The sequence below is a fragment of the Schistocerca gregaria genome, chromosome X (assembly GCF_023897955.1).
Source record: "Schistocerca gregaria isolate iqSchGreg1 chromosome X, iqSchGreg1.2, whole genome shotgun sequence".
NCBI lineage: Eukaryota > Metazoa > Arthropoda > Insecta > Orthoptera > Acrididae > Schistocerca > Schistocerca gregaria.
The window spans coordinates 47,693,819-47,706,395 of NC_064931.1; the positions used below are offsets into that span (position 1 = coordinate 47,693,819).

Below are 12,577 nucleotides of genomic sequence, written 5' to 3' on the forward strand. Positions count from 1 at the left end.
GATCTAGCTCTCCAGGTAGTTTTGCAGTATGTGTACCATAGGTGTCCGTGCACTTTCAAAGAAATTCACCACCCAGTGGCATGTCAGTAATTCTCGAATTGCCGCGCACTGTCAGCCCACTCAGTGCTCTGCTGCTGTGGTGACAGTGCACTGATTGCGATTCCTCACTCCCTCCATTGTGAAGTTTTGTCTTTGTTACACCAAGCTAACTGGGTTAAAGTTCACTCAAAGCAACTCGCCCAAGGTTATTGCACTTGTTGTGCAGAATGTCAGTTTGCTTCACCGCAGTGCTTTTTTCAGTGACAACACTCGTCTGGACGGTAGCAACACACACACACTGATTTTGCTGCTCCATTTCGGATCATGCGATGGTTGTTGGTGGTAGACGCGTAAAGTAAATTTCCATTTGTACTCCCCATGACATCAGTCACCACTGCTTGTATGGTATCAACTTTGTGTTCTATTTTTTGTCTCGAATGTCTTCCTGATGTCCTTGTACCGGACAACAGACCACAATTCAGGTCAGCCAATTTCCAACAGTTTTGCGAGAACAACAGGATACACCATGTAACAGCTGCTCCTTTTCACCCTCAGCCCAGCAGTGAAGTTGAACAGTTCATTCGAACATTTTAAAGTCACATGAAGAAACTCCGTTCCTCCCAGACATGGGTGAAAGCCTTGAAGATTTTCTTTCCTGGTACTACTCCTTGCCACGTGATGGGTAGACACCAGCAGAATCCCACTAAAGTGACAAAGAAACTGGTATAATCATGGGTATTCAAATACAGAGATAAGCAAACAGGCAGAATACGGCGCTGCGGCCGGCAACGCCTATATAAGATAACAAGTGCCTGGCGCAGTTGTAGTTCGGTTACTGCTGTTACAATGGCAGGTTATCAAGATTTAAGTGAGTTTCAACGTAGTGTTAAAGTCGGCGCACGAGCGATGGGACACAGCATCTCCGAGGTAGCGATGAAGTGGGGATTTTCCCATACGACCATTGCACGGGTGTACCGTCAATATCAGGAATCTAGTAAAACATCAAATCTCATAAATCACTGTCGCCGAAAAATATCCTGCAAGAACGGGATCAACGACGACTGAGGAGAATCGTTCAACGTGACAGAAGTGCAACCCTTCCGCAAATTGGTGCAGATTTAATTGCTGGGCCATCAATAAGTGTCAGCGTGCGAACCATTCACTAAACATCATCGATATGGGCTTTCGGAGCCGAAGATCCACTCTTGTGCCGTCGATGATTGTACAACACAAAGCTTTACGCCTCGCCTGTGGCCGCCAACACCGACATTGGACTGTTGATTACTAGAAACATGTTGCCTAATCGGACGACTCTCGTTTCAAATTGTATCGAGCGGATGAACGTGTACATGTATGGAGACAACCTCATGAATCCATGGATCCTGCATGTCAGCAGGGGACTGTTCAAGCTGGTGGAGGCTCTGTGAGGCGTGTGCAGTTGGAGTGATATGGGGCCCCATTGTGCATTCCGACGGACTTCGGCAATTCTGGGAGGACAATGCGACACCGCATACATCCAGAATTCCTACAGAGCGGCTCTAGGATCACTCTTCTGAGTTTAAACACTTCCGCTGGCTACCAAACGCCCCAGACATGAACATTATTGGGATATCTGGGATGCCTCACATCGTGCTGTTCAGAAGGGATGTCCACCCCCTCGTACTCTTACTGATTTATGGACAGCCCTGCAGGATTCGTGGTGTTAATTCCCTCCGAATTTAGTCGTGTTGCTGAACTTCTGAGTGCTCGCGGGGTTTCTACGCGATATTAGGCAGGTGTAGCAGTATCTTTGGCTCTTCAATGTATTGCAAGGTCCCTGACACCGTACCCTGTCGAATTTTCTGCAGCTGCCACGGAAGCAATTCATTCCACCAGGCCATACAAAGCTGCAACCACAGGACGAAGTTTTCTTTAAAATTTTTGACAAGAAACGGCGTTGGGAGCACAGTATCATAACCAGCACCAGCTGCAGCCCTCTTATGTCAGTGATTTTACGGCAGAAACTTTGCCCACAGACCCAGCATGACACTACGGTCGTCGCCATTCAGAGTGGTGCCGATGGAGATGGACGTCCGTCGCGTGTCTTGCAGCCTGAGCCGTTGTGTGTGGGCAACCGTCACGACGCCGCTGCAGCCAACAAAACGACAGTGTTTGCACCCTGAGGCCAGTTTTTCGGCTGGTGTTCCTGCCCGCTCAGAAGATGGATGTTGGCGTGCGGACACGGAGCTGCCATCATGCATCGTTAAACTCCCTGTCACTTCATCTGTTTCGACATTCAGGAAGTCTTTATGTGTCACAGCATTACACAACAATGGTGCAGAGGTATTTTTTTTTGGGGGGGGGGGGGGGGGGGGCAGGCGGGAATGTGGTGTTGTCCGAAGAAGCCGGTCATTTGTCAATGTAGTACAGCACTATGGAACGACAAGAAAGGACAGTTGCTGCCTGACGGAGCAATAGATGAGAGATGTCAGCATAAACGTGCCCTCAAATACTTCCATACGCCGCCGCTGCCGGAATCTCACTTCAGAGAGCAGCGCCGCTCGGCCCACTCAGTAATCATCGCCTGTGACAACTCCTCACAGCCGGCCGCAAACTAACACAACTATTAATCAGAAATGTTTATTAAGGTTTATGCTCAATTCCACCGTGAGAAGAAGACTATCAATCTTCATTGTACGAAGTGAAAACTGTTGGTTTTCAGCGACAGTAACAAATACAGATTGTCATTCGTGTGGATATGGATTGCTTCCAAGTTACGTGTTTTGTTTTGTTCAAGTTTTAATAAAGTGATCTAATATTTTGTGTGTGTTGTAGTATCCGCTAAACGTCCTGCAGAAGTAAATCTAGGCTTATTACAACAGTCCACAATGTCGATGAGGATGTCTCGAGTGGCTTTCTTTTGTCCATCACTACAATATACTTTTAACTCATATTTTTAAAAAACTCGGACCATATGATCTATTCAGAGAGGTACTTATTAATGTGATGCAATTACATTTTTCTGGAGACATGTGAGTCTCAACTTTATCGTAGATAAGGTTAGAAGCAGAAGTAATGAATTAAAATTTCTGCCAATATCGGAGAGCCTCGGCAGTACTAACGATTTAAGAAAGGGGAAATGGGCTGAAGACGTGAACTGAGGGTTGTGTTAGGCAGGGCACTGGACTAGGGTAGTCTGTGCAGCTATCTGACCCTCAGTGCCACTGTTAGGTAGCGTATTTGCCGTGTTAGCAGGAGACTCAGGTTGTGGCCTTGGTATAAATTTTTATTCACTACTTCACCTTCTGCCGTTATGGAAGTACTTATTAACATTTCATTTCTATTTATAGATCTAAAGACGGTACTTAAATGATTGAAACCAGTAGCTACTTCTGACAGTTTGTAACTGAGTCTTTTTAAATAAATATTTAAAGAAATATATGGTAGTGGCATCTCGCATAACAATGTATCATCCGTTATCAAAATTAGTAGTATCTAGAAACTAAATGGAATCTCTCACTATGTTAAAATTATCAAAGTAGACTCTGAAAATCCTTCAGAGGTAAAGATATGCGTATTATTCACTAAGTTTACACTGGCCGAAGATTAGTCTGTATTAGGACTGGAACAGAAAATAACTAAATGTATAAAATGGAAGAGACTAGATCTTATTAAACGACGCAATCACCCTATGCTGCTCCAGATGAACTGTCCGTGTAGATGTCTTGCTGCAAACAAGTCCATTTCCTTGCTCAAGGTGTGTGATGTTGCTGCACGAATCCGCCCAGAAGAGCAAATAAAGTGTGTGTCCTCTCAGGTGCTCGACATGTGAGGTCTTCGAGATCTCGTACGGCGCTTAGTGTGGCCATTCTGAACCAATCGATTCCATAGTTACGTGACTGCAATCTCAATAGGACACGATCCTGACGCTGTCGAATTCTCTCACGTGATGGTAGACGTTTCTCCTTTCTACATGTGAGTAGCGCATAAAACGATCTCATCACAAAGAACTGACACTGAAATGCGATTTGTGAATGAGAAACCCTCTGCATACTCTTTCCTTATATACAGTATATACACTGATCGAAAAAAAGTCGCAACACTGAGGAGTTGAGCGACATAAACGAAAGTTAGTACGTGTGTTTCTACAACTGAAAGACGATGTCTAGTCAAATTTCGTACTAATCGAATAAAGATTACGCTAGTGACGCTACTACGAGGATGTAAATCAGATTTGTTATCAATACACGCTACAACAATTGTGAGCGTTAGTTACGTTTGAAATCGGTCACGGTGAGCCGATGTTAGTGAAGAATACCTTCAAGCTGACAAAGACACCGTTATCAACACCTCACTGCGTTTGAACGAGCTACGAGAAGGTGGATGTTCCTTCTTCCATATTGCAGAAAGACTCGGTAGGAATGCAGCCACTGTGCACGACTGATGGCAGTCTATACGGCCACAAGAAGGCCGAGTTCCAGACGGCCACTACCGAGAATGAAGACACCGTGTTTGGCATAGGGCTCTGGCGCATCACACTGCGTCTACGACGGTTGGCACCACAGTGACACAATGAAATCGTACAAAACGGCTCTGAGCCAGACGCCCTGTAGCGTGGTTCCCACCGCCATATGGGACTTGATGGTGCCAAGGGAAAGTTCGTTGGAGGGCAGGGTGGAGGTCTGTTGCGTTTTTTGGTCAACGCTGGTTCCGTCCCAGTGGCAGTGTGTCAGCAGCATGTCAGCGTGCTCCACGAACTGGACCTACACCTGTGGTTACGATCTGGCTGCAAATTTCTACGTTAATCTGATGATTCGGCCTGCTCTGCTGCCATTCGTGAACAGCATTCCAGCGGGTGTTCTCCAATGTGATGACGCTGGCCCACATACCGCTGTTCTAACCTAACACGCTCTACAGAGTATCGACACATCGCTTTGGCCTGCTCGATCACCAGATATGTCTCCAATCGATCGTGTTTGGGACATCACTGCACGACACCTCCGGCGTCATTCACAAACAGCATCACTGTATTGACCGATGAAGTGCAACAGGCGCGGAACTCCATCCCACAAACTGACATCCGGCACCTGTACAGCACAATGCGAGCATGTTTGCATGCTTACATTCGACAGTAGGGCAGTTCTACCTGTTATTAATGTACCACCGTGTCACATTTGTAATGGCTTATCTCGCGCTTACATTAACCTGTGATCTTCCAATGTTAATTACTGAAATATTTTACCTAGACAAATGTATTCCTGAAATTTCATCACTCTACATTAATTATTTTTTGGTGCCGCAGTTTGTTTTCCGTCCTACCTACGTTTTGTGTGTTGTTGCTTATAGCTCTTCAGAGCGTCTCTGCTCGAGCTAGAGAGGGTTCTCGATTCACTTTGTAACAAGTACCAGAAACTAATTATATGTGGTGATTTCAATATAAATTTCGTGTATGATGGTGCAAGAAAAAGGATGTTGGTTGATCTCCTAAATTCGATGCAGACTGTGTTCTTTCCAACTAGGGTGCAGGGGAACAGAGTCACAGCCATAGACAATATTTTTATTCATTCTTCATTACTAGATGGGCATTCTGTTAACAAAAGCGTGAATGGCCTTTCGAACCATGATGCACAAATTTTAACACTAAAAGGCTTTTGTACTCGAACTAATGTGATATTTAATTACAAACTACTTAGGAAAGTTAATCCAACAGCAATAGAGAGTTTTTAAATATTGTCAAGGAACAAGAGTGGCAGGATATTTATAGTGCCGATAACATAGATGATAAATACAATGCTTGCCATACGCATTCCTCATGCTCTTTGAGAGTTGTTTTCCATTAGAACATTCTAGAGGGGGCACTAGTAGTAATAGGCAACTCGGACTAGTGGGATAAGGATAACATATAGAACAAAGTGGAAATTATATCAAAATGTTAGAAGTAGTCACAATCAATCTACAGTAGCCCATTACAAACAGTATTGTAGGGTGCTTAAAAAATTTATTAGGAAGGCAAAGAGTATGTGGTATGCAAATAGAATAGCTAATTCACATGATAAAATTAAAACCATGTGGTCAGTTGTGAAGAAAGTGTCTGGTCAGTAGAACAAGGTCGACAATATAAAGTCAGTTTACAGTAAAAATATTTCTGTTACTAATAAAGCAGATATATGTACAGTATTTAACAATGATTTACTGAGCATTGGTGGTGAATTAAATAAACATTTAGTTTCAACAGGAAATCATATAACTTTCTTGGTAAATGCGTTTCCAAGATTGATGTCTGAAATACTCCTCTGTGACACAGACAAGAGAGAGGTTGAGTCAATAATTAAATCATTGAAGAGTAAGGACTCTGATGGTTATGATGGAGTGTCTAGCATAATATTAAAGTACTGTTCTGTACATGTTAGCCCTGCATTTAGCCATATTTGTAATTTTTCCTTTAGGAATGGTCAACTTTAAAGTACTCAGTAGTAAAGCTGCTTTATAAAAAGGGAGAAAGGGATAATGTAGATAATTTTAGACCTATTTCTATGCCATAAATATTTGCAAAAGTTATTGAAAAGGCTGTGTATGTAGGATAATTGATCATTTTATATCACACGATTTGCTATCAAATGTACAGTCCGGCTTTAGAAGTCGTTTAACAACTGAAAATGCTATATTTTCTTTTCTCTGTGAGGTACTGATGGGCTAAAGAAAAGGCTTCGAACGCATGGCATATTTTTTTAATTAACTAAGGCATTTGATTGTGTTGATCACAAAATATTGCTCCAGAAGTTGGACAAATACAGAATACGTGGAGTAGCTCACAATTGGTTCACCTCTTACTTCAGCAACAGGCAGCAAAATGTCATTATTGACCATGTTAACGGCTGTGATGTGGGGTCTGAGTGGGGTACTGTCAAGAGGGGGGGGGGGGTGCCCCAGGGATCAGTATTGGGGCCACTCCTTTTCCTTATTTATATAAATGATATGCCCTCTAGTATTACAGGTAACTCTAAAATATTTCTGTTTGATGATGACACTAGCTTGGTAGTAAAGGATGTTGTGTACAAAACGGGCTCGGTTTCAAATAGTGCAGTACATGACGTAAGTTCATGGCTTGTGGAAAATAAACTAATGCTAAATCACAGTAAGACTCAGTTTTTACAGTTTCTAACACCCAGTTCAACTAAACCTGACGTTTTAATTTCACAGAACGGGCATATGATTAGTGGAACTGAACAGTTCAAATTGCTAGGTGTTCAGATAGATAGTAAGGTCTCGTGGAAAGCCCACATTCAGGATTTTGTTCAAAGACTTAATACTGTCATTTTTACAATTCGAACGGTATCAGAAGTGAGTGATCGGTCGACACGAAAATTAGTCTACTTTGCTTATTTTCATTCGCTTATCCCCCCCAAGAACCATGGACCTTGCTGTTGGTGGGGAGGCTTGCATGCCTCAGTGATACAGACAGCCGTGCCGTAGGTGCATCCACAACGGAGGTGTATCTGTTGAGAGGCCAGACAAACGTGTGGTTCCTGAAGAGGGGCAGCAGCCATTTCAGTAGTTGCAGGGGCAACAGTCTGGATGATTGACTGATCTGGCCTTGATATGCTGGTACTGCGAACGGCTGAAAGCAAGGGGAAACTACAGCCGTAATTTCTCCCGAGGGCATGCAGCTTTACTGTATGGTTAAATGATGATGGCGTTCTCTTGGGTAAACTATTCTGGAGGTAAAATAGTCCCACATTCGGAACTCCGGGAGGGGAATACTCAGGAGGACGTCGTTATCAGGAGAATGAAAACTGGCGCTCTACGGATCGGAGCGTGGAATGTCAGATGCCTTAATCGAATAGGTAGGTTAGAAAATTTAAAAAGGGAAATGGATAGGTTAAAGTTAGATATAGTAGGAATTAGTGAAGTCCGGTGGCAGGAGGAACAAGACTTTTGGTCAGGCGAATACAGGGTTATAAATACAAAATCAAATAGGGATAACGCAGGAGTCGGTTTAATAATGAATAAAAAAATAGTAGTGCTCGTAAGCTACTACAAACATCACAGTGGACGCATTATTGTGGGTACGATAGACACGAAGCTCACGCCTACTACAGTAGTATACGTTTATATGCCAACAGGCTCTGCAGATGACGAAGAAATTGAAAAAATGTAAGATGAAATAAAAGAAATTATTCAGATAGTGAAGGGGACGAAAATTTAATAGTCACGGATGACTGGAATTCGGTAGTAGGAAAAGGGAAAGAAGGAAACGTAGTAGGTGAATATGGAATGGGGCTAAAAAATGAAAGAAAAAGCCGCGTGGTAGAATTTTGCACAGAGCCCAACTTAATCATAGCTAACACTTGGTTTAAGAATCATAAAAAGGTTGTATACATGGAAGAAGCCTAGAGATACTGACAGGTTTCAGATAGATTAAATAATGGTAAGACAGAGATTTAGGAATCAGGTTTTAAATTTAAGATATATGTGGACTCTGACCACAATCTATTGGTTATGAACTGTAGATTAAAACTGAAGAAACTACAAAAAAGTGGGCATTTAAGGAGATGGGACCTGGATAGATTGACTAAACTAGAGGCTGTACAGAGTTTCAGGGAGAGCATAAGGGACCAATTGACCGGAATGGGGGAAAGAAATACAGTAGAAGAAGAATGGGTAGCTTTGAGAGATGAAGTAGTGAAGGCATCAGAGGATCAAGTAGGTAAAAAGACGAGGGCTAGTAGAAATACTTGGTCAACAGAAGAAATATTGAATTTAATAGAAGAAGGGAGAAAATATAAAAATGCAGTAAATGAAGCAGGCAAATAGGAATATAAACGTCTCAGAAATGAGATCGACAGGAAGTGCAAAATGGCTAAGCAAGCATGGCTAGAGGACAAATGTAAGGATGTAGAGGCTTATCTCACTAGGAGTAAGATAGATACTGCCTGCAGGAAAATTAAAGAGACCTTTGGAGAAAAGAGAACCACTTGTAAGAATATCAAGAGCTCAGATGGAAATCCAGTTCTAAGCAAAGAAGGGAAACAGAAAGGTGGAAGGAGTATATAGAGGGTCTATACAAGGGCGATGCACTTGAGGACAATATTATGGAAATGGAAGAGGATGTAGATGAAGATGAAACGGGAGATACGATACTGCCTTAAGAGTTTGACAGAGCACTGAAAGACCTGAGTCGAAACAAGGCCCCGGGATTAGACAACATTCCATTAGAACTACTGACGGCCTTGGGAGAGCCAGTCCTGACAAAACTCTACCATCTGGTGATCAAGATGTACGAGACAGGTGAAATACCCTCAGACTTCAAGAAGAATATAATAATTCCAATCCCAACGAAAGCAGGTGCTGACAGATGTGAAAATTACACAACAGTTAGTTTAATAAGTCACGGATGCAAAATACTAACGCGAATTCTTTACAGACCAATGGAAAAACTGGTAGAAGCGACCTCGGGGAAGATCAGTTTGGATTCCGTAGAAATATTGGAACACGTGAGGAAATACTCACCCTACGACTTATCTTAGAAGCTAGACAGGGGATCTCAAGTTGATTCCGTATTTCTAGATTTCCAGAAAGCTTTTGACACCGTTCCTCACAAGCGACTTCTAATCAAGCTGCGGAGCTATGGGGTATCGTCTCAGTTGTGCGACTGGATTCGTGATTTCCTGTCAGGAAGGTCGCAGTTCGTAGTAATAGACGGCAAATCATCGAGTAAAACTGAAGTGATATCAGGTGTTCCCCAGGGAAGCGTTCTGGGCTCTCTACTGTTCCTGATCTATATAAATGACCTGGGTGACAATCTGAGCAGTTCTCTTAGACTGTTCGCAGATGATGCTGTAATTTACCGTCTAGTAAGGTCATCCGAAGACCAGTATCAGCTTCAAAGCGATTTAGGAAAGATTGCTGTATGGTGTGTCAGGTGGCAGTTGACGCTAAATAACGAAAAGTGTGAGATGATCCACATGAGTTCCAAAAGAAATCCGTTGGAATTCGATTACTCGATAAATAGTACAATTCTCAAGGCTGTCAATTCAACTAAGTACCTGGGTGTTAAAATTACGAACAACTTCAGTTGGAAGGACCACATAGATAATATTGTCGGGAAGGCGAGCCAAAGGTTGCGTTTTATTGGCAGGACACTTAGAAGATGCAACAAGTCCACTAAAGAGACAGCTTACACTACACTCGTTCGTCCTCTGTTAGAATATTGCTGCGCTGTGTGGGATCCTTACCAGGTGGGATTGACGGAGGACATCGAAAGGGTGCAAAAAAGTGCAGCTCGTTTTGTATTATCGCGTTATAGGGGAGAGAGTGTGGCAGATATGATACACTAGTTGGGATGGAAGTCATTACAGCATAGACGTTTTTCGTCGCGGCGAGACCTTTTTACGAAATTTCAGTCACCAACTTTCTCTTCCGAATGCGAAAATATTTTGTTGAGCCCAACCTACATAGGTATGAATGATCATCAAAATAAAATAAGAGAAATCAGAGCTCGAACAGAAAGGTTTAGGTGTTCGTTTTTCCCGCTCGCTGTTCGGGAGTGGAATAGTAGAGAGATAGTATGATTGTGGTTCGATGAACCCTCTGCCAAGCACTTAAATGTGAATTGCAGAGTAGTCATGTAGATGTAGATGTAGATGTAGATTAAGGAAGGGCAAACCTACGTTTCTAGCATTTGTAGACTTAGAGAAAGCGTTTGACAATGTTTACTGGAATACTCTCTTTCAAATTCTAAGGTTGCAGGGGTAAAATACAGGGAGCGAAGGGCTATTTACAATTTGTACAGAAACCAGATGGCAGTTATAAGAGTTGAGGGACATGAAAGGGAAGCAGTGGTTGGGAAGGTAGTGAGACAGGGTTGTAGTCTCTCCCCGATGTTATTCCATCTGTATATTGAGTAAGCAGTGAAGAAAACAAAAGAAAAATTCGGAGTAGGTATTAAAATCCAAGGAGAAGAAATAAAAACTTTGAGGTTCGCCGATGACATTGTAATTCTGTCAAAGACAGCAAAGGACTTGGAAGAGCAGTTGAACGGAATGGATAGTGTCTTGAAAGGAAAATATTAGATGAACATCAACAAAAGCAAAACGAGGATAATGGAATGTAGTCGAATTAAGTTGGGTGATGCTGAGGGAATTAGAGTAGGAAATACGACACTTAAAGTAGTAAAGGAGTTTTGCTATTTGGGGAGCAAAATAACTGATGATGGTCGAAGTAGAGAGGATTTAAAATGTAGACTGGCAATGGTAAGGAAAGCGTTTCTGATGAAGAGAAATTTGTTAAGATCGAGTATAGATTTAAGTGTCAGGAAGTCGTTTCTGAAAGTATTTGTATGGAGTGTAGCCATGTATGGAAGTGAAACATGGACGATAACTAGTGCGGACAAGAAGCGAATAGAAGCTTTCGAAATGTGTTGCTACAGAAGAATGCTGAAGATTAGATGGATAGATCATATAACTAATGAGGAGGTATGGAATATGATTGGGGAGAAGAGAAGTCTGTGGCACAACTTGACTACAAGAAGGGATCGGTTGGTAGGAGATGTTCTGAGGCATCAAGGGATCACCAATTTAGTATAGGAGGGCAGCGTGGAGGGTAAAAATCGTAGAGGGAGACCAAGAGATGAATACACTAAGCATATTCGGAAGGTTGTAGGTTGCAGTGGGTACTGGGAAATGAAGAAGCTTCCACAGGATAGAGTAGCATGGAGACCTGCATCAAACCAGTCTCAGGACTGAAGACGACAACAACAACATTCGCTTATGTCGTATGGTATTTCATTTTGGGGTAACTCTTCCCATTCTAAAAGGATATTTTTGGTCCAGAAACGGGCGGTTCGGGCAATAAGTGGTGTGAGTTCACGAACCTCTTGTCGACCTCTGTTCACGAGTGTGGGTATTTTGACATTTTCATCTCAATATATATATATATATATTCCTTATTGTCGTTTCTTGTTACCAATATTAGTTTATTCCCAAGAATGAGCAGCTTTCACTCGGTTAATACTTGGCAGAAATAAAACGTGCATTTCGATCGGACTTCCTTAACTCCTGTGCAAAAAGGCGTGCAGCATACAGCTGCATCCATTTTCAATAAGCTGCCACTCGAATTCAAAAATCTTAGCAGTAATCCGCGCGCTTTCGAATCGAAACTGAGGAGTTTCCTCGTGGGTCACTCCTTCTATTCTGTCGAGAAGTTCCTTGAAAAATTAAGCTGATTCTTATTGTATTGCTGATAGAGTTTACTAAAACTTATGGACTGACTTTTTTCAGGTTCACGAACATTTATTTTTATCTGTTTTACTTTTATGTTGTAATTTCATGTACTGACACGTTCCATGACCTTGGAGTTTTGCTCCTCAATTTGGTCCTAAGGAACTTGACGTGTAAATAAATACACTCCTGGAAATTGAAATAAGAACACCGTGAAGTCATTGTCCCAGGTAGGGGAAACTTTATTGACACATTCCTGGGGTCAGATACATCACATGATCACACTGACAGAACCACAGGCACATAGACACAGGCAACAGAGCATGCACAATGTCGGCACT

At 42.4% G+C, this 12,577-nt stretch overlaps 1 protein-coding gene across 1 annotated transcript in view; it reads left to right on the forward strand.

The window, feature by feature from the left end:
* Positions 1-2,356, forward strand: part of LOC126299485 (uncharacterized) — a 326,941-nt gene extending 324,585 nt beyond the window's left edge. The window contains exon 6 of the mRNA XM_049991423.1: positions 2,055-2,356. Within this exon, the coding sequence (XP_049847380.1) occupies positions 2,055-2,201 (147 nt within the window). The 3' untranslated portion in view covers positions 2,202-2,356. The remainder of the gene's footprint in view (positions 1-2,054) is intronic.
* The last annotated feature ends 10,221 nt before the right edge of the window (positions 2,357-12,577 follow it).